This window comes from Agelaius phoeniceus, chromosome 3 (genome assembly GCF_051311805.1).
Source record: "Agelaius phoeniceus isolate bAgePho1 chromosome 3, bAgePho1.hap1, whole genome shotgun sequence".
Classification (NCBI taxonomy): domain Eukaryota; kingdom Metazoa; phylum Chordata; class Aves; order Passeriformes; family Icteridae; genus Agelaius; species Agelaius phoeniceus.
This window is the reverse complement of record NC_135267.1, coordinates 42,261,727-42,286,561: the sequence shown is the minus strand read 5'-3', so window position 1 is coordinate 42,286,561 and position 24,835 is coordinate 42,261,727. Positions and strand designations below refer to the sequence as shown.

Below are 24,835 nucleotides of genomic sequence, written 5' to 3'. Positions count from 1 at the left end.
GTGTTTGTTGTTTTCTCCATTAAACTGATGGAGTTGCACTGATAATGCACTGTATGTAAGTTTAAATTTATCAAGTCTGAATAATTTCTCTTGTGGAAGTGCAGCATCTCAAATATTAGTATTTCATTTTAAGACAGGCCAAGTTTGACTTTGTGATGCATTGTATAGGAAATAATGTGAAATTGGGATAAAGGTTATTCTTTAGAAGTGATTTCCGGGTAAATATTCTGTTTATAGAAGTTGTTCTCTCTCCACTGCCTAAGTGTCTTATTGAGAAAGCAGATGGCATTTAAAAATCTTGATTTGATGGAAAAAGCATTAACAGGAAAATGCTTGAAAGTGAGAGGTAGGCAAATGCATCTTTATAAGTCATGTTTGTATTTCTACTTATTTGGGTGACTAAAGAGTAGTAGTTCTAGTTCTTGGAAGCCTGTATCTGCAGTATATAGAAGTGGAGAATATTCACCTCCTAAAATAGCTCTAAGTTCCACCTCTGCACTCTTAGTTGTTCTGTACTGTTTTGTGTTAGCTGTGGGTGGAACAGATCGGAAAAGGAAGCAGTGGATTCCCGTCTTCAAATTAAAAATGGAAAGACTTTGAGCTTAATGTAGAATAGCTGGGTGAAATGTCATGTGTTACAGAGAAAAACAGGGAGTATGGCAGGAGTCCTTTGCATATTGCAGCCTATGGGTACATCAGATAAAGTAGTCCTGCTGTTCTCATTCACTGTATAAGTTGTCCATTTGACACAGTCCTTCCATGAAGTGCTTGGAAATCTTTTGCAAATTAGACAAATCCTCAGTGTATTACAGTCTTGATTCTTTTTCTATTATGGTCACCATTTACAGCTATTGTTTAAAAGACTTCTGAAACAACATAAATGCTGTTGAAAATTAAGCACAGTTGAGAGTAACTGCTTAAGATGTGCTTCATGCTTCAGATGACTGCAATTTGAGATTTATTGGCATGCATGAATGATTCAGCTGCCCTGAGGTGTCTAGGATTGATGTGGTATTCAAATAACTGGAGTAACCTTCAAACCATGAGGGTTAACACTGCATTTACTTATGGTTTCCATTTTTTGACACTTAGTTGCTGAGTGATAGAGCATAGGCAGTTCTGGTTTACTGTACTGGGAAATCCTTCTAAAGCACAAATGAGCACTGCCTGGGTGCCCTCATGATTGACCTGGTAGTTCTTTATCTATAAAATAAAATAATTTAATTGAACACAGTCCAGTTGCAAAGATCAACCTAAAACGTTATTGATCACAGACTGCTGTACATATTAAGTCCCAGTTATTTCTATTAGCTGTTACTATTACTCTGTTATATGAAGAAAATCTTAATCAGTCCAGGTTTTTTTTTTTGTTTCCTCTCATAAAGTATTTTGACAGCAGCTCAATCAAGAACAAACAAAATTACTTTGAAGACATATGAGATAACCATTATTCAGTCATAAATATTGTAGAGGCCAGCTTTCAAGAGCAGGGACTATTAATCTGCATTTACTTAGGTCATTGCAAATCTGGAATAACTCCATTGGAATTGCAAGTTCAATGAAGAATAAATTTATAGCTGCTTTACACATGGTGATTTTTGCTGTAGAAATTTTCTGCAGAAATTTTTGCTGTTAAAATTCTGGTTGATTTTCATTCCCCTGTGTGCCAGCAGTTCTCATTCATGCCCCCTCAAGGCATTTTGAAATGCCAGTAGCAGTTCTAACAGGTCAGATCTCTCAGATATCTCTTACCAGGAGAAGATGCTTATGAGAATTGGGGTTTCTTTTTCATTTATGGATTTTCTCTTTTACCTGCCTAAAAAACACACCAAATTATCACAGCATAAAAGTCTCTTTTCCCTGAAAGAAGTATTAGATTTTCTTAGGCTTTGTATAATATTTGATGCAAAGCCTCACTGTTCTTCAGCTGATGACCAAATCCTGAGCAGATTTTACGTCTTAGGTTCACCTGCTGCTTATGGAAAAGAGCACTAAGATATCTAAGCTGCTGTCATTTCTCCCCATCCTTGTTCTGCATTATTAAAGGAGAGAAAAGTGTAAAGAAAAAATGTTACGATTGAGATTAATTTTGTGATTCCTTTATCTCAAAACTCCTAATGGTGTTATATTCCAGGATTAAACATAATGCAAAACATTATGATCATTTGTACTACAAAAGGCACAATTGATTTTGGATTGCTGCTACTTTTTTCTTCTGCCTTGCTGAAAGATAGATTTCGTCTGTGTATCATCAATCCAAGGAACTTGACAAATGATGTCAAGATTATGTTTTATTGTCTCTGGGGCCCTTCATGTTATATATTTTTGATGTATGAAAGCGTGATTCAATTGTATGGATATGTGAACCTTGTGAATTTTAAATTGTTTTCCTGGAAATCAACTTGCACAAATTTGATTGTGTTCTGGAGTTTTTACAAAATGACAGTTTCTTTTTTTAAAAGTCTCCTTTAATGGCAAGCTTACAAAGAGATGCTCAGAAATACATAATAACTGATTGTGATGTTTTGGGGTTGAGGATTTTTTTTTCCCCCCACTTCTGTATAGTCCGGTAAAAATAATGTTTGTCTAAGATCACTAGTTTTATTAAGATTTAAAACCCCCCAGAGACACTTAGTACTTGCAAGTGAGGGGTGAAGTGTGTGAGATACATTACCTAGAGGGAAAGGCTCCCTTCCTGTGCTCGTGCATCATCCCAGGGTAAGCTGTGGTACCACCTCTTGTGCACGTGGCTCTGCTCCGGGTGGCTCTGGGTGCCTCGGTGGCACTGGGCTCAGGGAACCTCTTGAGACAGCAGTGAACTTACTGTGTGCTACCTGAACAGCAAAAGGGTGGGAGTAAAACAAGAAAATGTGAAAACACCCACAGAAAGAGAAGTGGAATAACCCTTGTTTTTATTTCCATACACCGTTTTCACAGGTACTAATTTGATTATAGGTCTAATCCTTCTCTGTCACTATCAATACTTGCACAGCTCAGCCTCTGTTATTACAATGAGATGGATATAGAGGAGTTGACAGAATTTGAATGAAGGCTTTTTTGTTTTGTAATACACTGCTGTTATTTTGGAATGTTGTTGTCTTAAAAAATGACAGCCTTTTGACACAATACTGCTCATGCTGCCTTTTGCTGTTGATGATACCCAAACTAAGAATTGCCTGATGTGGGAGTTGAAAGACACATAACTGAGCAATCCCAGCCATGATGGTGAACTTTGCTGGCGTCTAAACAATAATAAAAAATCAGTGTAACTACTCTGGAAAACCAATAAATAAATAAATAAATAAATAAATATGAATTTAATGTTCTGATGTCTGTGTGGAAATTTTATGCATCATATGGAAATCAGGAAAGTTCTGCTTTGTCTTCATATGAATTTCCTCTCCAATTTACATCACTAGTGATATCCAAATGAGAAAGAAAAAAGGAGGAGCACAGTATAGAGTTTTGTTTGGCAATCCAGAGATCCCTTTCATAGATGTACTTTTATCTTTGGGACAGTATTTCAGTTTCCACTTCAGCAGTGGTATATGACTGTTGATATTTTCTATGTTTAACAGTGGATTTTAGAGTAGGCTGGTCTGAATTCCCAGGGCAAGCCATGGCCATTCAGATACCAGCCTTTTATGAGAAGTCCTCAAAAGCTGCTGAGACACCAGGAGGGAGGACAGGTTATCCCATGGTTCTAGAGCAGAAGAGTTGAAAAGGAAAGAGCTTCTCCACTGGTGTAAAAAGGGACAGATAGAAAATGAAGTTGCAAGCAGGAAAATATTTATTTGGTCCAATGTGTTTAAGATAAAATCATCCTTTCTTTTAGGGTCAGGACAGCCTTTTTGTATAGTAACAATGCCACATACCTATTTTGAAGTGGTAACACTGAGATATTTGGAGAGGAGGCATCTGGATCACATGATACATACTGTAGACTTTGTGATGTTTTAGTTTCACATTCCTGTAACTGGATGGGATAGATAAGCAAGCTGGTTGACCTCTGATGGAAAAAGATGTTTTCACTTGTGTTGGACTTCAATTTTAGGTTTTGCAATTTCGAAGTAATTCTGTAAAATGCTTCCCATGAGTGCCATTGGTCACTGGAATTAAACAAGTTGAATAGCGTAGGAGAAATGAACATAACATTGGGGAAATGAAAACTGGAAATGTACTAGAGAAAATAAATTAGCAAATTGCTGTGTAATGCTGTTTAGTTTGTTTTGAAGCAGATTGCTTGCTGTTGGAAGGTTATTATTGACTGTGCTTCTATGTTTTGTTTTTTGGCAGGTAACCCAGGACTGGCAGGTTATTACAGGACCTTTATACAGGCCCTTTATTGTGGACTGAACCAGCAGTATCCTGTCTGGGTTGTGAGCCATGCTGGACACTGTAAACCTCCGAGTGGGATGGAAATGATAGAAGGTACAGTACTGTAACCTGTGCATACAATTGTTTATACCCTTCCAGTTTCAGTGGCAAAACTTGTGCTTATTGAAAACAGATTGACATTGAGTTTTATTTATTTATTCATTGAGTTTTAAATGTCTCCATTGTATATCCACAGAACAATTTTCAGTTGTATGAGAAGAGAAGTTAGTGAAGTATTTTAAGTAAATTAGATTTGCCAGACAAATATGTGCTGTTAAGAGAATAAGAGAGTTTACTGTTGGCAGTTGTTAGAGACACATTACAGTGAAGAAAGTCTAGAATGTGTTTATGTTGAGAAGAGTAGATAGAAAAGTACATTTTTTAATTAAATGTCCAGTTCAGAGATTGAGTACGTTAGAAGAGATTTAATTATCTCAGAATTTAAGAAGAGCTGTACTAAATCAGTGAATTACCTGGAAGCAAGTCTTTCTGAGACTAGAGTATGGGATGTTTGCAGGGGAGAGGTTGCTTGTGTATCTGTTAAGAGTCTTTTGACATGCAGATCTGCAGCAAGAGATGGTGCTCCAAGCATAGTTAGATGGGGGAACCTGCAGTGAATACTGTCCTGAAAGCTGATTGATGTTGGAAGTCCTCTGGACTTGGTCAAGCTACAGTGGCGTAGCATAAATTGGCATTTCTGATATTTTCTTCCTATATCACACTGTGCTGACACCCCACTTTGGAGACCACTGATTTAGAGTGTGCAAGCATTTAAACTGTGCACTTGACTTGTGAATTATGCTGCCCTGTAAAGGGGTCTTAAATGTAGCAAACTACAAAGGAATAATATGCCTGATAAGATTAAGTTCAAGTACATTTTGGAAGTCTAATAAAGACTAAAGTAAGTTTTCCAACAGCAGCCATCAATCACAGACTACTTCCTAATTGACTGGAGGGATATCACTTAGCAATTTGGAAACTGAACAAAGCTACACCCTTCATTTCCACTTCTGTATGATATCCTTCTTTTCAGAGAACTCTTGCAAGCCCTGCCCCACAGAGGCACACACCATTAATTGAACATTTCTCTGCTGTAATTCTGCTCCCAGCAATCAATCCACTGTGCAAAACTATTTGAAACTTAATTTTACTCATTGAATACAATATAGAAGTTATACCTCAGTTTCAAAGTCCTTATACTCCTCCTCAGCTTTTAAAAAGACATTTGTTTTGAACACTACTATGAACATAAAACAGGCCAACATCAATGCTTAGGTGTAGGCAAAATTACAAAAAGGAGAACAGTTTTCTAGTTCTCTCTTATTTTATTTAAAATTAGTGTAAAACATATGCATAGACAGCAGGTGTACATCCATAGCAATGTTTTAAAGTGGTTTAATTCTGTGGACATCTGCTGTGGCTGGATGAGAAATAAGAAATAGAACATTTCACACAGAAGTAAGTGTAGAATCTTGGGATCATTACATTTGGAAAAGATCAAGGCAACCAAATGCCACCATACCCACTAAACTATATCATGTGCCACATCTGCTTGTTTTTTGAACACTTCCAAGGTTGGTGACTCCACCACTTCCCTGGGCAGCCTGTTCCAATGCTTAACCACTCTCAGTGAAGAAATTTTTCCTGGTGTCCAACCTGAACCTTTCTTGGCACAACTTGAGGTTGTTTTCTCCTGTTGTATCCCTTAGAGACCAACCCCTGCCTGCTTGGCTACACCCTCTTTTCAGGTAGCTGTAGACAGCCACAAGGTCCTCCCTGAACTTTTTTCCAAGCTGAACACCCCCTGGTCCCTAAGCTGCTCCTCAGCAAATTGGTGCTTCAGACCCTTCCCCAGCTCATTGCCTTTCTCTGGACACACTCCAATGCCTCAATGTCCTTCAAGAAGATGGAAGGCATGCTTTTGTTTGTCCTTAGGACTGCCAATAAACTACTTTTGGTAGGAAAGTGAGACTGGGAGTAAGAAAAATTAAATCAGAAATAAATTATTAATTTATTTGCCTAATAGTCTGTGTTTGCCAAGTGCTACAGAAATATGGAATCCTGTGATTCATATCTTAGTCAACTAAAGAGGCACAATTGATGTATTAAAATGTCATATACCTAATTAGTAGCTAGTCAGCATTCATTACTTAATGATACCATATTTGGTTAAATGATAAATAATATTCAAGATAAATCTCTAGAACTTGGTAAACAATATGGATGAGTATTGAGTTAGACACAGTCAAATCAGCAAGGCATGTTTTTCCTTCTGAATGACAGGAAATTTGGAGTGGCATTCTTAATAGTCAATTTACAAAATAAATTTCTAGTTAAATCTTCAATGTTCTATGGACTGTAGAAGATAATAGTGTGTCCTTAAAATCTGCTAAACTAGCCTTAGTTTATGGTTCTTGGTGAAAAAAGATAGGTAATGATTGACTTCTAGTCCATCAAAAGAGTGTTTCCACTGCTTGCTCTTTACACAGGGGGAATAGGGCCTTCAGACCATTTTGAAACTGAATTACATCCTAAGAAACAGTATGGGAAAAGCAGAGAAGTGGTGAAGGAATAATAAATTATCTGTGAAGGCATTGATTATGTGAACCTGAAATGTTAATGTACCATCAGTGTGAAGTTTTGAACTCAAATTAAGTTGTGCATAAAAAGAAATAAATTCTAGTGTTACAGGAAAAATTGGAAGTGGTATGTAGCTTAAATTTATTTGATATATTGCTTCTTGGCTGTTGTTATAATTCATCTGAATGGAGTTTGCTTTTGCAGCCCTCTGGCTTCTAATGAAACTGCAGAATTGGCTATGAGTGAGAATCTGCCTCTAGCTCAAGTGGTATAAATCCAGAAAAAATGACTGAAATTGTTTGGGTAAAATTGAATTTATACTTCAGCAAGTTAATAATCTTGTTAATTGCTGGCTAGTTGTCCACCAAATGACAGATAGAAGTGTGGGCATGATTAGCAGATATGAGCCATAAGTTTTTACCATCATGATATGCTGTGCTGGCAGGAAAGAGCCCAAAATAGTAGCCTGAGCAAGACAAAGAGTGTGGTGTTCTGTAAGAAGAGGTTATGAGTTATTTAGGACCATGATTCCCAAACTGTGATCTGGCTGATCAGATGCAGTTGGCACTTTAGCTGCTTTCCACTTGCTGAGGGGAATGAATAGTAACTAAGAATACTTTTCCAATAACACTTCTGTGTAAGCATTTGCTGCAGTGCCCTTGGAGATGCCGTGCCACCGTGATGTGTGGCGCTGGCAAGGAGTGGGATTGTGGTCTGCACTGCTGCAAACAGGAGAGGAGGAGGTCATGGAAGTTTGGTGTTCCAAGAACTTGGGTTCCTAAAAATAGGGACTTTTCCTTGTTGTGTATCACAGAATTATAGAATGGCCTGGGTTGGAAGGGAGCTTAAATGTCATTTAGTTACAGCCCCCCTGCCATGGACACAGACACCTTCTGCTAGACCAGGTTGCTCACAGCTCCATCCAGCCTGGCCTTAAACATTTCCAGGGACAGAAGTTACATGGACACAGGGACTCTGTATGCATTTGGTAGTTTTTGCTGGCTTGTGACTCATTTATTTTAAGTAGAATAGATGTTTTTAGCAATTGCTGATGAGGGAAAATACCTACATTGCTGAATCAGGTGGATCAGCGATACTGGCAGTTTCTTTGGTCAGTACAAAAACACCTCAGAATTAATCTCTGTTGTACTCAGAAGTTTTTGTCCTGCAAATCCTTATCTATGCTTCAGCCCTATATGATTAGTTATAACAGCTGATATGTGGCCACACTGAGGTATTGAGTGATAGATATGTTTAAAAAGCATTTATGTCTGGCATATTCGTATATATGGGAGAAAAGCAGTAGGAAGGCAGCTGGGCTGGCATTTCACATACATACTTTAAGCTTTTGCATATACACATTTAATTCATGTTACATACATTTAATTCACATTAATTTCTATTTCAACAACATTTTCTGCTTCCTAGGCATATCGATTAAAATATCTGAGAGTCATTGAAAGATGAATTATCTTTAATGTAAGTTCCTTTGAGGTTTAGTCAGTTATATTTCTGTATTACAGATGCAGAAAACTCTGTAGTCATGTTTATTGCCTAGAAAACATTAAAATTCTGCTTAACTGTAATGCAGATTTATATGACACAATGTCTCCCAGTGTGGTGGTATCACACTGTAGATACAATAAAAACCCCAAGTTTTGAGCATGCCATCACAGTAGAATTATGCTGGTTTCACAACTATTTCATACCAAGTGTTGTTTTTTAATGTATAGAGAGGGGAAGGTTCCTGTTCACAGAGCTGGCCTTGGCACGGATGAATCACATGGAGCTCCTCACGTGGTATTTATCAACAGTGAGGGACCCCAGGTCAGGGTGTGCACAGAAGGACTGGCTGTTGTCACAGGATGGGACAGGAACTGTCCCTGCAGTGCAGTCCTGCTGCCCCTCGTGATCCAGCAACTGCTGCTGCCCAGAAACCTTATTCCTTCCTTGGAAAAGGCAGCCTAAGGAAGGAAGCGTTGTGTGCATGTGTAAAAGTTATTAGGAGCCATTTAAATGTTGAGGTTTTTGTCTTAGCCTGGTAAGATCTGAATTTTACTGTATGGCTTTAATACTAAGTGTCTATTTTAAGGAAACAAATGGTCAGTTCATCTTATGAACCCACTGGAATGCTTGAAATCTAGATGTGCGAAAAGTAAGCAGCCCTAGGGATGCTGCACTACTCCAGTTACTTTCCTTTAAACCACATTCAGTTAATTATTCATGGAGGTCCCGTAATCATGCCCATAATTATGCAAATACATCCTTAGAGTGATATCTTGGCATTTGGCATTGACTTTATCAGTTCTGCTTAATTTTAAGCATGTGTTTAAAAGTCTTGTTCCATTCAAAATCAAAACTAAGAAAATTAAAATTTTGCCATATATGAAATATTTCTAAGTTGCTCTGTTGTTTTCTTTTCTGACCATTCAAAATGTTAACAATTTTAACTGTTTATATTATCATACCTTAGCAGCCATGTATTTAATTATAAAGATCATTTAAACACTATTAAGCTCATTTTGATACCACAATGTATATCCCATTGAATTTGATGGAGTAGTGACTAATTTTTACTGACATTACAAGGAATAGGACTTTGTCTTTACATTTCTTACGGCTATATGAAAAATGGGTTTCTGCATTCTCCTATTTCTTTCAGGGTTTTCCACTAAGTCTGTTGGCATAATATCTATTGAAATATTATTAAAAAATGTCTATGTGGAAAGCTTTTTAATCCATTCTAGTATCTTCAACTAATTCCTTGGTTAAAAGAACCAGAATTTTTTATCCATACCTACAAATAAGAAAAACATAATTCTGTTTTTAAAGATTTTTGAAAACTGATACAATCTTCTGGATCTTTATCCAGAAAAAAAGTTGTTAAAAAAAAAAAAAAAGGCAAGAATTCATCCATTAGAGAGTGCAATGTCTTTACTGCATTCCAGGAAACTTTGGATGTAGGCTTTGAAATTGTTTATGGGTTATTTTGTGCATTTCATCCCATGACATAGGTATGTTCTGATTTGATACCAGCTGATACCAGCATTTCTGTTTAGAAGCAGGTGGCTTTTATTGGGGGGGTGGAAGTGCTCAAGAATGTTCTACCTGGTCAAAAGGTAACAGTTCCATCTTCCGGTATCTGTCTGAAGTCAGGTCACCGTTCCCTGGGATGAGCAGTGCTATGATGTTTTAGAGTAGCTTGCTTAAATGTTTACCATACTGTTAAAGGGAAAGTAAAAACCTAATGTAATTTGAAAAAAAACCCACAATATTTAGATGATCAGGTTATTTTCGCCAGGGTGAATACTTAGGCATCTTTTAACACAACTCAATTTGAAAGATATTCTTGCATCTGCTAACAGAATGACAACAAAGTAACCCCACAGCAGGGAATAATTGTTATGTCTGAAGGTGTAAGAGGCCTGGATTTGTTTTTGTAGTTGAGTCAAAAAGTTTATTCACTTCACAGGTTGGCTGCAGGAAGGAAAGCTGATCAATAGTTTAATTTAGCAATTCTAATTTATATTAGGGACTTCTGATACCCACAAAACTTGCAACAAGTGGTGCAGATCTTGATGGGATCAGTCCAGGGTTTAATGACATTTTTATTTTTAATTGATAGTGATCTACAGCTGTAAGAGTGAGAAACTATCAGTAATGCACATCATCATTACAGATTCTAAAAATAATCAGGTTTGGAACATGGACTCTTTCTGGTTGGTTTTGTTTCAGTTTTAGGAATTTCCCTTCCTTTGAGGAGCAATGTATGCATCTCAGGAAAATACAGGAAACTGTAAGGCAGAGTGGGCAGAAGAAGTGACTGCAAATGGCCTCATTTGTAAATAATCAGTAATGAATTACTGTTACCTCTAGTGTATCTTAAATTTGTAAGATCTGAGTAGAGGCAGAGTGCTTGAAGAAATGATAAAGAACAAAATTATGTGGTACTGTGGATTCAGATTGAATGAGTGAGTCTCATTGCTGCTTGCTGGATGAAGTTTTTCTTTCTTCTAGTTTTGATACTACGTGGCGCTACTGTCTTTCTTTTAAGATAGACATATTCTTACCTTTCTAAAGGCTGAATTTGAGGTTTTGTCAATTAATAAATATATAAAAATAACCTCATTTACTACAGTTATTGAATTACTTGGTGTGGTCAGGTGACTACTTGTTTGCCAAGTAATTCCCCATTGGGTTAAACATTGTAGATAATTAAAATTCTTTGGCACTTTCATTGGCACTTTTTTTAGAACAGAACTATGGTTTCAAGCATATTATTGCTGAGCCTGCTGCCACTTCCTTCCATGCTATGGTTTACGTGATTTGGGGGATTTTTCAGTTAATCACAAAGAGGGCAATATCAGTGTTCCTAAATACACTTCAGTATGAAAGTACTTGAGCATATTTGGAGCTGTTTATGTCTAGAGTGCAGGTAAAACTCAGGTAATGTCTTATTATATAAATTACACTGTAAAGCCTCAGGCAGTTTCAAAATGTTTGTATTGAGCTGTTGGTTCAATGTCTGCTAATGTAAATGAGTGAGGAAACCAGACTTTTTACAACCGTGACTCCAGAACTGCTTGTGGTGAGCTGATTTACTTTCCATGAAGGACCTCTCACATGTGTAAATGAACACCAAAAATCCCTTATTCATCCCCTTCCATGAGATAAGGCTGCTCAAAGCCCAGTCCATCCTGTCCTTGAGGGAAGGGACATCCACAACTCACAGTACAGAATTTCTTCCTTATACCTGAACTAAACCTACCCTCTTCCAGTTTAAAGCCATTTTTCTTTCTCCTATCACTTCATAGCCTTGTAAAAAGGGCATGTCCCTCTCTATCTTGCTTGTAGTCCCTTTAAGTACTCAGTTTTGTACTGGTGGCACTTGAGTCTCTATTTCACGTATCAGGTAAAACTCCAAGTAGAATAAAGCCATCACAGCAGTACCTTGGACAGGTTGCCATGGTTGTATGCTGGGCATTTCAGGTGGGTGGCTAAGAAAGAAACCTTCAGCATTTTCTTCAGGAAGGTTAAAAGGAAACTGCTATCTTGGTAACAGAGAATTAAATGTTAAACAGTGTAACAGAACACTGGAGAAGAAAAGATAAAAATCAGAATTTAAAGCAGTCATTTCACAAAAATGTGTTTCTTCCCCAAAGATACAAAATTTGCACTGAACAGCATATGCAAATGGTTACTTAAAGCATCAGCAACTGATAAAGAAACCTGCTACATTTATACAAAGTACAAGGTGAAATTCTATTTGCTCTGCCGAGTTTTACCATTGATTTTCATAAATTCAGACTTTTGCAGGGGCTGTTTTGTCTGTTTCTCTCTTGCCAGTGGGGATCAGTGCTGGGAGTCACTGAGCCATGGTTGGTTCCCTCTGCTGTCAGGTCCCACTCGTTGTGTGAAGAGGAGCCCAGGCAGAGATTACAAAGCTTTTCAAGGCAGGTAGCATTGGGAGTGTTGGCTGAGTCCTGTGAGGTGATACTGCATTGCAGAATATTTTGCAGATGTGCTGTGCTACAGCCCTCAGCACTGCTAGCAGGGGGTCATGTTCTCTGCTGCCATAAACTGACATTTTTGCAGTTTTTGACAGCTCTTTGCAGTCAGTTCTGTGCTACCAGTTTACTGCAGTAGGAAATAGAAGATAATAATTCTGAAGGGTTCTTATAATCTATCAGTTTTGAGGGATATAGGTGAAAGATGGAAAAATGTTATACTTGCCTAAGTAGATAATTTATTCCTTAAAAAGGATGTTGTTGCTACATAATTTACAATATTAAATTTAACATTTCTATGAACAAATGAACATAGAAACCTACACTTTTCTTTATACTTCTATTGAAACAGTGTCATCCAAGATGAATATTCACAAGGGCAAAGAAAAAGACTTAAGTTTATTGGCTCCCATCCTGATGCCTATTATAGGAGCTGGTGAAACAGGAAGTGCATTACTGTTATTTTAGTATTATTCTGAAGAGTCATACTTAATTGAACATGTCAGTCTTGGCTGATACCACACTAATGAATAAAATTTTGGGATAGATTTTCAAGAAAAATTGTGGCTGGCCTGGCAAATTAAAAGTTACAGCTTGAATTCAGTAGAAGCATCAAACACTTCAGAAAATGTCACCCATCAATCTGTCCAATCACTGTGAACTACAGATTCTGTATTGTAACTTGGGCTGTTGTATGACTGCCCCTCTCAACTCCCTGCTTTTTCCCTTTTCTTTCTCTTAACATCATGGTGTGCACCTTCCCATTTTCTCTTACTTTGAAAATAATTCTTTTTATTTCCTGTCTGTGAAATAACATGGGTTGTCTTCCTTGGCCAGCTGTCCTACTCTGCTCTAAACTGTGGCTCTCCCTTGTTTGCTCTCAGTCCTTCTTTCTCTATTTGTATCTGTTTAAACTTCCCAAAGTTTTGAAGTGCTGTTTTCAATAGGTGTGACTGTTGGACTTGCCTACTGTGGTGCAGCACCTCATTTGTCATAACCAATGGAATCAATGCCTCTGAAGTGATACTCATCTATTTTTGTTCGCTTCAATACACAGTTTCTACTGTCCTTTCCTTACAGTCTCTGCTACACCTCCCCATTCTTGGTGGTGTGCAGAACATCATTCTTCTGGTTTTCTTCCATTGTTAATCTGTATAAAAGCAAGTTGTGTTGAAGTGTGCAGTGTTGTTTGTGTGGGTGAGTGGGGGGCATTGACACAGCCTTGCCCTTGGCTTCAGAAACAAGAAATATAGCATGGACAATCACCTTCCCAGGGACTCAGACCTTTTTGCTTTTTGCTCCTTGAGGTCATTTTATGTTGGAAATTCAGATCTGCTCCTATACAGGAATGGGTCTCTAGCTTGTACCCTGCAAAGTGTGGGGTTTTTTGTAAGTTTGTTTTACTGTTTGTTTTCTCTCTTCATAATACAATGCTGAGAATTCTTACAGATTTCACTTCCTGCAGTTATTCAGCTTACTGACTATAAAGTGCAGTCATTCAAATATAGAAAACTTTACCCTATACATTATGTAAATCACCCATATAACATTTGCTTTATGCTCATTAAAGTGCTTGGAATGGAGATGTTGATTGGTGTAGAACTGCATAATAAAACACTTCTTAATGGTGTTTGCCTTGCACTGGGGACAACCAACAAAATTCTGCTTCAAAGTTTGTACTGTTATTTCATAATTACTTGATAATAGTTACTCTGAACAGAGGGGAGCAAGACTGGAAATGTAAAATAAAATAAATTTTTAAGAGATAATTTTAAAAGTTCAGAGTGCTCCTGTATGCTTTTAATAAAAATCTGGGGTTCAGTAGTTGTCATGTTTATTAGTTCATTCTGTCAGACTACTCCTGTACTAATTTAATTATAATACAGCTTCCTTTGAAAAACATATTAGGTGTTAAACAAGTGTCCCAGCAATAGGTGTGTAGAAAGCAAAGGAAATCAATAGTTCAATTTGTATAATAAGGCCTTGTTATTTTTCTAGTAAAGAAAGTATTACATATGACCACTTCAGTATCTTGAGTAAATGGTAATTTATTTGTGGAGGATACCTTTACAAAAAGTAATTGCCCTAATAAACACTAATGAGTGGTGTGTTTATCTTAAAAGTTGCATGAACAGTTCCTGAGGGTGCTAGGGCCAGACTAAGGTCTAAGGGTTAATCTAAAACACAATGCTTTAAGACCTGGTTCTTAGTGTCAGGAGGAGTTCTTCAATATTTATTTAACATTCTTTCAGGGTTTCCATCCTATTTCTTTGGCATTTTATTGCTTGCTGATACAAATTATCCATGGTTCACTAATCAAGTGAAAATGAAACAGTCAGGCTTTGAGCAATATATCTTTAGGGGATGCCCATACTAGACCCACAAACATTAAGTCTCAATTTTTAAGCTTACAGTTCTATTTTAACACTTTCAAATGGCATGGTTCAGTTTTGAGGAATTATGGTCTTTTGCTATGAAGAAAAAAAGCATTCAAATTATTTATTTAATTTCCAGAATTAGACTTCATATTATACACACCATTTTAACAGCTAATCTAAGTAATTCAGTTACAGTTTCTGCCTCTTGCTACATAAAGGAAAAGAGAAAAACTTTCCAGGTGATACTTCAACTAAACACAGATTATTCAGTCAAAACTACTGCTGCTCCTACCAGTCTCTATGTGTTTGTAGTGGAAAAAAGAGGTGGTATGTAAAGTCTAAAACACTTGACCCAATATGTTGGTTTTACTTGGGTATTTGGTGGAGATGCAGAGGAATTTATATGTCCCTGAACTACCCCACTAGTTCAGTCTCCAGACACTTGTCCTTTCCCTGCAAAAGGTCCAGTTCTGAAAATTCTTAACCACATGAGCTTATAGAAGTGATTGACTGAAGTTTGTCCTTAGATATCCTGCTACCACTTCTTAGAGTCAGTGATCCATGGAAGAGGAAGATACAGTGCAGGTAGACCAGTGGTTTTTACTTCCCTTTCCTTCATTATGTGTAATTGCAAGTCACCTTTCCTCATGGTCCTTTACTTGTTCAGGAGTAATTCGGAGGTCTTCTTTATGAGCTGATCTTGGGACATACTTCAAAGGCACTCCATGGCAAGTAGACAAGTGTCCATATATACTTAGCTGAAATACTCACTCACCTGTTGTGACCAGGGCAGTTCAGAGTTTGGACCTGTAAAATTGTGAAATTTGGGAAGTGCAAAGGTGTGCAGAGATTTGAAGGTCCTGTTAGAAAGTCAGACCTCTGGTATCTTTTTGAATCTTCCAGTAAAAAGAAGTCTATGATTCAGCAGACTTTTTAATGAAAGGCTAACTTTTATGAATTGGCAGCCTCAAGTCTGCTCATAAAACTGCTACACTTTTTTTCTGCATAAGAATTTCCCTTGCACACACAGCAGAAAAACAAACAAACACAATTCTCTGTTATTTCCCTGAAAACCAAAGTCCTCTTTCCTAGCAAGATTAACTTGTTTACTATTCTTAGAGCAAACACTTTATGTTAATCTATCATTGTTTTCTACCTGTAGTTTTAGCAGAGGTTAGAAAAAGACATTCATTCAAGTGATGGTGCATTTGTTTTTCCAAAGGCACATCAGAAAATTAACGCTTTGCCAAAAAAAATAAAGAAATACAGTATTTCTTTTAATACACCTATAAATAAAGTCTTAAAATCATGTCTTGGCCCAGATGGGGTGTTTGTAGCATAAGGTACAAGTCGTATAATTTCTACTATCTGAAAACTGCTTAAATGCGCTCTCCTTCAGCCATGGCATGTATTCCACACCTGAGGTGAAGTCACTCTGGTCTCTTCTTTGATGTCGAGCCATTGGAGTGCTGACTGCCAGTGTGTTTGTGCAAGTCTGTTTGCTTACACAAAGAACCCATTTAAGCTTCTCCACCCAAGAAATTCATGTTGATTTTGGATAATCCCTGGGCGATTTTATTCTGTAAAATAAATAAATAAATCTTTCCGACTTGTGATGCAGCCCAGCTCTTGCACATTTTGGACTATTAGAAGTGTAGCATTTGTGTTGGGGAAACATGAAGTGACACGAGGCGTGGGCAATTTTATGTTTGTCCAGATGTCAAATAGGATGTCTATTTCAGTATTTCATGGTTATGTGACACTGCAGCTTCACCTGAGGAGTGTGGGGTTGGTCCATGATGAGAGTTCTGCATGAGGATTACCAGACCCCACACTGCATGCTCATTCCCCAGTGAGGCTTCTCTAGGAATAGTTCCAAGGTGATTGGGTTTGGCAATAAACCACTATTTCAGAAGAAAAGGAAAGGTTGTATTAAACAGCTGAAACAGTTCTCTGGGGTCAGCTGTCAGGACTCACTGGCAGTCTCAGAGGGGTTCTCTGTGTGTGCAACACAGGCCAGTAGCCAAGGGAATCAGAGCATCTTTGCTCTGAGTGTGTGAGGAGGGCTGCACTGGGGGTGATTTGGCCCACAGTAGAATGAGTGTCCATGATCATCATCAATCACAACTGACCCATCCATTCAATTAAAAATCACTTCTGCAGCCTCCACTCTCCCTAGCTCCCTTAAGGAAACACTGGTGCACAGGCTTGAATTGAGTGTTCTCAAGTCTGGCCAAAAGCAAGGAGGTAAAAGCCATTGTTTTCACTTTATTCTGAATCCCCAGCCATGTCCTTCCTCAGGGTTCTTGCTCTGGCAACACAACTGTTCTGAACAAGCCAATAGCTTTGGATATGTTGGCCAGAATGTCTACACTGCTATTTATTAGATAAATAAACATTAAATTAGGTATGTAATGTCTTAGCTAATTAACTGTATTTGTCTAACATAGTTAATCTAAACTTGGAAAGGATTGAGATGGGCTTAGACTGTCTCTGCTGTGCTGTTTATTAATTTCATGGCAGCAGTCTTCAGCAGCTCTTTTAGCAGATGCTGAATTCGTGTACGGAAAAGCCATTAACCTCATGAGACTGAATAATACAAATAAAAATTTGTCTTGTTTCCTCCTTGGTTTTTGGGGTCTTGTGAACCATGAAAAGTTCTCTACAAGATTTATGCACCTACTTTACCTCATCTTCCCTTGCTTTAACTAGAAAATAAGCTGAAAACCCTTATTTTCAATAAATGAAATCAAATGTAAAACATTAAAAGATGTGCTGATAAACTGAGATGGCAGGGCCTGAGTGAAACAATACAGAAATGATAGCAAATGATTACAAGGGACAATTGACTCACTCAACTCAACACTATATATATTACCGACACATATATATTGCAATTTGTGTTGAAATATATATATACTTAATATAACTTATTCTTTCACTTGTTGCTTTATCCACTGGGCCATCATGTTTCTACTATGCTGGTGTTTTTTGTGTTACGTATACCTGTAACTTGGGATGTAGACCACCAATTCCTGCATGAGGCTGAGCTGCTGTGTAATTTAATGTAGGAAAGGCAGCTTTTGCTAAAAGTAGAAACTAAATTTAAAAACAGTGTTTTTGCCTTAGGCTTTTATTTAAGGTTTTGGAAAATAGAACAAACTCTTTGTTTTCCATTACATGAAGAAAGCCTAATAAACAAAGCATCACTTCTCATCTAATTTTGCATTCCTTGGGTGTATTTTGGTAAACCCTTTTTTGTTTTGAGTAAATTGCTCTAAATTATGCTGGGATATGAGCATCGGTAGTTTTAGCAGAGATACTAGTTTAACTGAAGAAAAACTTTGTTGGGACTTCGATGGTAATTATTTAAACTCAGAAAAGATCCATCTTGAGCAATTATTTTGCTTCTAAAGGGTATGTTTCCTACAGATGATCAAAAAGGTGATGTAGTGCCAGCCCACTTGGGCTACCAGTTAGTTCTGTCACTATCAACCTCTCAATAACTTCACTACAGCAGTGTTAGTAATCTTTAGTATTTGAGGTTACTGTCCAGTTGCCATGAAATTTACTGTGTATGAATTAAAGCACTGACAACCATACTTTGATAAATGCTGTTCACAGTCATAGGCAGTTAACTCATAGTTACCTCTTTCCTCAAGCAGGTGCAGAACAATCTGAAACAGAACTACGATTCTGACTTTCTTGTACAGTAGTTTTTTAATGCATTTCAGTCTTTTTAATGTATTTATCTTTACAATGTCGTTGCCTGATGGACATTTTCTTCCACATTTATTTTTCACAGAGGGGACTGTTGCAGAGCTCATCAGAAGACATCAAGTGGGAAGTTAAACACCTTACTGGGCCAGTTAGGGCTGTGTGTGCACTCTGTTAGCTGCTCCTGAGTTGTTAGAGGTGGGTGGCTTTTGCCAGAAGCCTAGGAGCCATCTGTAGGACCATGGCTCAGTAACTTGCTGGTCCCCACTGTGTGTCCAAACTATGCTGCTAGGAGGTTTAGCTTACTTCAGGCTAAAACTGCACTGCTAGTCAGCCTGTAAGGAGCATAAAAGATCAGAGGTTTAATCTGTAGTATGAAACTGAATCCTGAGATAATAGCACAGATTTAAGAGATTAAGTGATGTTAGTACCACTCCATCTTGTCTAGATAAGCTAGGGCATTCATTCCTTCATTCTTTTTGTCTCTTTTCTGTTACTCTTTTTTGTATTTCTTCTTACAGTCATGTTGGTAGAGTAGTCCGGCATAAACTGGAGTGGTGTATCCTTAACTTAGTGTTTAGTTTAGTGGGTAAAGCACTTTTCTAGCAGATGAAAGAGCTGTGAACCCCCTTAGACTGGGGAACTTCAGATGCATGTCACCCTTGTAGTAAGCAAGTTAAAGATGCCTGAATTGCTGTATATTTTTACAGACACCAGTTCAATTTGTCTTGTTGACTTGCCAGGAAGCAAGAAGCCAAATTCTCTTCATAAGGGATTGCCCAAGCTCCTTTAGAAGGTCCATGGCAAAGCAGGAATGAAATTGTACAGTAATCTAGAACCATGAAGCTCTAACTTGATTTTCCTCTTTGCAGCTGAATTGACAATGAAAAGAACTTGCATTAACAGGGATATTTTATGTAGGTGCTAGTGTTCTATGTTGACACATAGGCATTTTCTCTTTTTCCTCATTCCATAGGACATTTTTGTGCATCTTTAATACAGGATATTTTGAATATCTGAAGGTTGCTAGTGCATGATGACATATATGATAGCTTGTCTTCTGTGGGGAGGGACTCATTCCTGGGCAGTATTGCTGTTGTAGGTCCTGATCTCTCAATGTAAAGTAGGATTGATTTAAGCTGATCCAATGCCCTGAGTTTGGTTTTGTTCTGAATGAAGGAGATTAAAATAGTGGATGATGTGCTATGAAATCTCCATGTGTTTACATATCTTGTGGTGGTTCCCAAGCTACACATAAGGCTTTACATCCGGTGCATGTGATTTATCAGTGAGTATTTTCCAGTGATGGTAACTAAAAATTAAATTTTTAGGTCTGGTGAGGGATTTTTTGGGGTTTTTTTGTGCTTGGTTTATTTGGGTTTTTTAAAATGAATACATGTTTTTATTTCAGTGTTCTACAAAGAAGAGGGGCAAAAAAAAAAAAAAAGACATGCCTGAAATTTTATTCACTGAACCAAAAGACTTCTTTTCTTTTATGTTTCAGACACAGATATTAAGGAGCTAGAGGATGTTTTTGGACTTAACGGACAAGTAGAGCATAAGCTGAACTTCCTCAAAAAGAATGTATCAAAAGATATAAAGCTGGTACTGATTGCTCATTCTATTGGTTGCTACATCACCCTGGAGATGATGAAACGAGCATCAGAACTTCAGGTACATGAACCTTCTGGAGTGGGAGTTGCTTTATTAGCAAAGCAGTACACGTGGTCAGCCTATGGCTAATGCCATGTATTTCCTGTCGAAACTCGATTCTGTTATACACAAACAAACAAACAAACAAACAAAAGGCTTGATCCTAGTAACATATAAAGTAACAAACATCCTAGTAACAAATAAATACATATTTATGACTTCCTTGTTCTCATTTTTAATTGATTTAGAAGCAAATCACTAGATGTTTGGCAATTGCATTATGTGTTACACCAAAAATTAAGACTGGTTGTGATTTTTATAGTGATCTCTTGTCTTGAGGCAAACCGATTGCTGGTTAGACATGGGAAAATGTATAGGAATGAATAGTAACATAAATTATGAAAGACATTGATTTTAAAATTTAATACAAATATCACTGCTTCTGCAATTCAGTCTTGGTTTGTGTAACTCAATGAGAGTGAGAGCTGTAACTGCATGTTCTGTATATCTGAACATTTTCCTTTGTCCCTGTGAAGCAGTAAGAAGGCTGAAGCAGGACCATATCCTTGCCCTCTGTAAATGGCAAACTGTGCTCAGTACTAACTGTCTGTTAGTGGCTGATAAATGGAGAATAGGGAGTTTTTATTCTTAAACATTCACTCTTACTAAATGATTGCTTCCTCCTTTACTTTATAAAACCTTCAGTGGAAGGAAGTTCCATGTTAGTGGTGACATGAAGTCTGGGGTTAATATATGCATGTGGTTAATATATGTAATGTATGTGGTTAATATATGCATATCCACTGCTTCATAACCAATTCCACCATTAACTTCTTCCTTTAAAGGTAAAAGGAACTAAAAATGAGAAACATGAGGATAAACTGACATATAATAACAGGCATATTTCACTTTGTGATTGTAAACAAGAATATTTTTAAACAAGAGAAATTTTACATATTTTCAGAAAGGAGCATTCTAGAAAATATGTGCATTAATTTGTCCAAACATGCCAACTTTTTAGGAGTCAAAATCTTTAGTCTTTATTGCTCAAATGATTTTATCTGCTTTCAATTAAACTAAAAATTGTTGAGTAGCATTTTTACACCTGGCTCACCGGATGCTGGCAGCTTTTTGTCAGTATTTTGAAACGTAGGGATCTTTGGGACCCTCTTAGACCTCATGGTGCATGGTGTGCATAAAGTTAATATATGGCAAGCTACATTTAAGATGCATTCAACAATAGAAAATATTTATGTAAGCCAGAGAGTATTGTGCAATCTTTGTCCCTTTGCCAAAAATAAGTTAACTCTTAGGTTTTATAACATATGAAGTGTGATAATAAGAAACTTGTGTTTCCATCTCTCCCTTTATTTTTACTGGAATATTTGATTCCCACAAGATTTTGAGCACATGTGTATTTTAGTAGCTAGATCATTTGATTTTATATTTGTGTAGTTCTTGGTGATATTTTTTCATTATATGAATTTTGGGTTTGGTCTTTAAATTCTCTGCTTTGCAAAGAGCCTTTCATTATTTACAATTTATTATTCTGAGCTAGAGGTTAATTTGTTGTATTTTTTATTCAAATAATCCAGTAAACATTTATATTTGGAATATATGTTTAGCAGATTTGATATTTAGAATCACAGCATCATAGAATTGTTAAGTTTGGGAAAGATCTCTAAGGTCATTGAGTGCAGTTGTCAATGCAGCACTGCTGTGTTCAGCACTAAACCATGTCCCCACAGTGCCACATCCACGTGTTTCTGGAACACTTCCAGGATGGTGATTCAACCACTTCCCTGTGCAGTCTGTTCCAGTGCCTGACCCCGCTTCACTGAAGAAATTTTTGTTTCACAATTTAAAGCTCTTCTGTAGTCCAACCACTTATAGACTAGATTGTTCCTCCCTAAGCATGCATCAAAAGGAGAAAGTACATCCCCCTTCTCTCTCCTCCTTGGTTCCTCTCCAGCTGTCAATTTTCACAGAATTACAGAATCATCGGGGTTGGAAGAGACTTTCAAGATCAAGTCCAGTCATCAACCCAGGACCACCATATTCATCCCTAACCCATATCCTCAGGTGCCTTACCCAGTATGCCTTTTCAACACTTCCATAGACACTGCCTCCACTACCTCCCAGGGCAACTTATTTCAATGCCTAACCACTCATTCAGTGCAAAAACAATTTCTAATAACTAATCTGAATCTCCCTTATGCCATTCCCTCGTATGTTTTCCCTTGAGACAGGGCAAAAGAGACTGACACCCATGTCAGTGCGGCACCCTTTCAGTTGTAGAGGTCTCCCCTGAGCTTCCTCTTCTCCAGACTAAAAACCCCAGCTCCTTCAGCCACTTTCCATAAGACTTGTCATCTAGACTCTTTACCAGCTTTATTGCCCTTCTTTGGACCTGAATGCTGCTGCTATCTAGGGCCCCTGTGCTCTGCAGCTAAATGGAGTACTGCATTTTTTTCCTTAAACTTGTGTGAAATAATGCTTTCCTCTTTAATTAAGAGAAATGAAATAGGAATTGCCAATTTATTCCAGCATGAATTCAGTTTTGGAGCCCATCCCTATTTTCCCATTGACTCTCAGGGAGGCTTCCACTGAGTGTTCCTTCAGGAGACCCATTAACACAAACTTAGTCTTAGGTTGGTGCCTTTAACCAAGTCTGATTAGTAGAGAAGGGCACACATGTTACATCCATACTTGTAACTAAGCAGGGCTATGGCACAGATTTTAGCACTGGGAAAGTGATGCTTTAAACTTGTCTTTAAGTGACTTTCTGGCCCAAAGGAAGCAGCAACTCCCAGTAGCACTTTTGCATGGTTCTGGGCTTGGCTGAGGTCCAGGACCATTCCCAGTAGTTAGTTTGGATGCTGGCATCCTCTTTGGAGGCAGGAGACTCATCTATGTGAGCGCAGACCATCCTATGCCCTCCTGTTCAGTGAAAAGCTGCAGAATAATTCCTGGCTGCTCTGTTTTCTGGCTCATGAGTAACCACAAACACTTTCCAGTTGTCATGGTGGGCTTCAAGTCTTAAGAACATTCACCTCTCCGTGGGAAGTAGAGCATCCAGATTTTGCCAGACTGCTAAAAAATTTTGGCACTTGGAAGGAAAAAAATCAGCCTCACTTTGTGAGGATGGAAAACTGCAGTAATGTACAGCTTCCTTGATTCCTTGATACTTGCTCTTAACCTCATAATCTTCTTCGCTCTTTATTCAGACAACAGAACTGAAAAATGAAGCTCAGTGACAAAATTATTTTCTCAGTTGTTGGAACATGCATCTGACCCATAAATATGCTACATCCTCCATGCATTCTATTCTAAAATGGAAATCCTTACTTGGAGAATTTCCTTGCATTTTACTGGCAACACTACTGAGTGTTTCCTAAAACACTCCATTTAATCATTAATTTAATCAAAGATTGACAAGTTTCCTTGCTAGTGAAATTCAATCTCTTACAGCATTACTCTTTCATTTGCAGTGATGCTTTTGAAATGCTAACACCTTTGTGGTAGTAAATTAACTCTTGTTGGTGAGTACAATATAAATATTGCTCTTCCTGTAAAACTCATTGAAGAGGATGAGTTTAAAACCTCTGAGTATTATCAATTTAAGAAAATTAAATTTCTGTAATATGTAAATCAAACCCATGCATTGCTACTGTGTCTCAGTGGTGTGAAGAAATATTGGGTATTGCTGGAATTTGTTGATTTCATAAATGATAGCTAAAACCACAGAACTTGGAATAGTTGTGCATAAAACACATGTCTAACTTGGAAACCCTGACACATCATTTCTGTGCACATACTGATTATTTCGTTTCAGTTGCTGAACACTTGATTGTGAGTATGGGAAGCACTTTCATAATGTTAGGAAAGGGAAAACAACCATGTTTTTAAATATGGGTACTTCAACAAGAAAACAAAGTTCTTTACTCTGGAACTACTGGAAATCTACAGGATCTGTGAGATTGTGAGATTGAAGGAGGGGGATTTTTTTAACAGTACAGGAACTACTAAGCATGTCTGACCTTTGAGATCATAGGGAATCTTTTCAGCAGGATTAAAGGAAGGGGTGACAGTCATTCAGTTTCTGTTTTGCTGAGATTAGAATCTAAATATGTCATCCAATACTCATGGTGTCACCATTACAGAAAACATCATCTGAAAGGATAGCAATGTAGCAGGTTGTGACTAGAAGTTCTTGTGTTTTATGGAAAGAGAGACAAGATGAAAATATATCCACTCATGAGAGAAAAAGGAATATAAATTTTTATTCCATATTTGAAAGTTTCATTTGATATAATAGCATCTGATTCCAATGTTGATTACCTAAATTAGATGTCATGGTACTTTAAACAAAGTCAGTTTATATTGCTGTTGTCTTGGTGAATTAACTTCCGATGGTCTCACTGTCTATTATAAAATATGCTTGGCAAGGCATATTTTTAACCACCTTGAATGCTCCTTTTCAACAGTAAGCTTATCTCAGATGTTTTGAAAAGTACAGTGAGACTGCATAAAATAGACAAGTATTATAGAAATATCTATTGAGAGAGGGAGTAATAAATATATGAATTTCTTGTTAGTTGCAGGCCTAAATGAAAAAGTGAA

At 37.5% G+C, this 24,835-nt stretch overlaps 1 protein-coding gene across 1 annotated transcript in view; it reads left to right on the top strand.

The window, feature by feature from the left end:
- The window catches only part of LDAH (lipid droplet associated hydrolase), a 117,081-nt gene that overhangs the window by 32,400 nt on the left and 59,846 nt on the right, over nt 1–24,835 (top strand). Inside the window, exons 3-4 of the mRNA XM_054629501.2 lie at nt 4,297–4,431; nt 20,064–20,233. Of these exons, the coding sequence (XP_054485476.1) occupies nt 4,297–4,431; nt 20,064–20,233 (305 nt within the window). The remainder of the gene's footprint in view (nt 1–4,296; nt 4,432–20,063; nt 20,234–24,835) is intronic.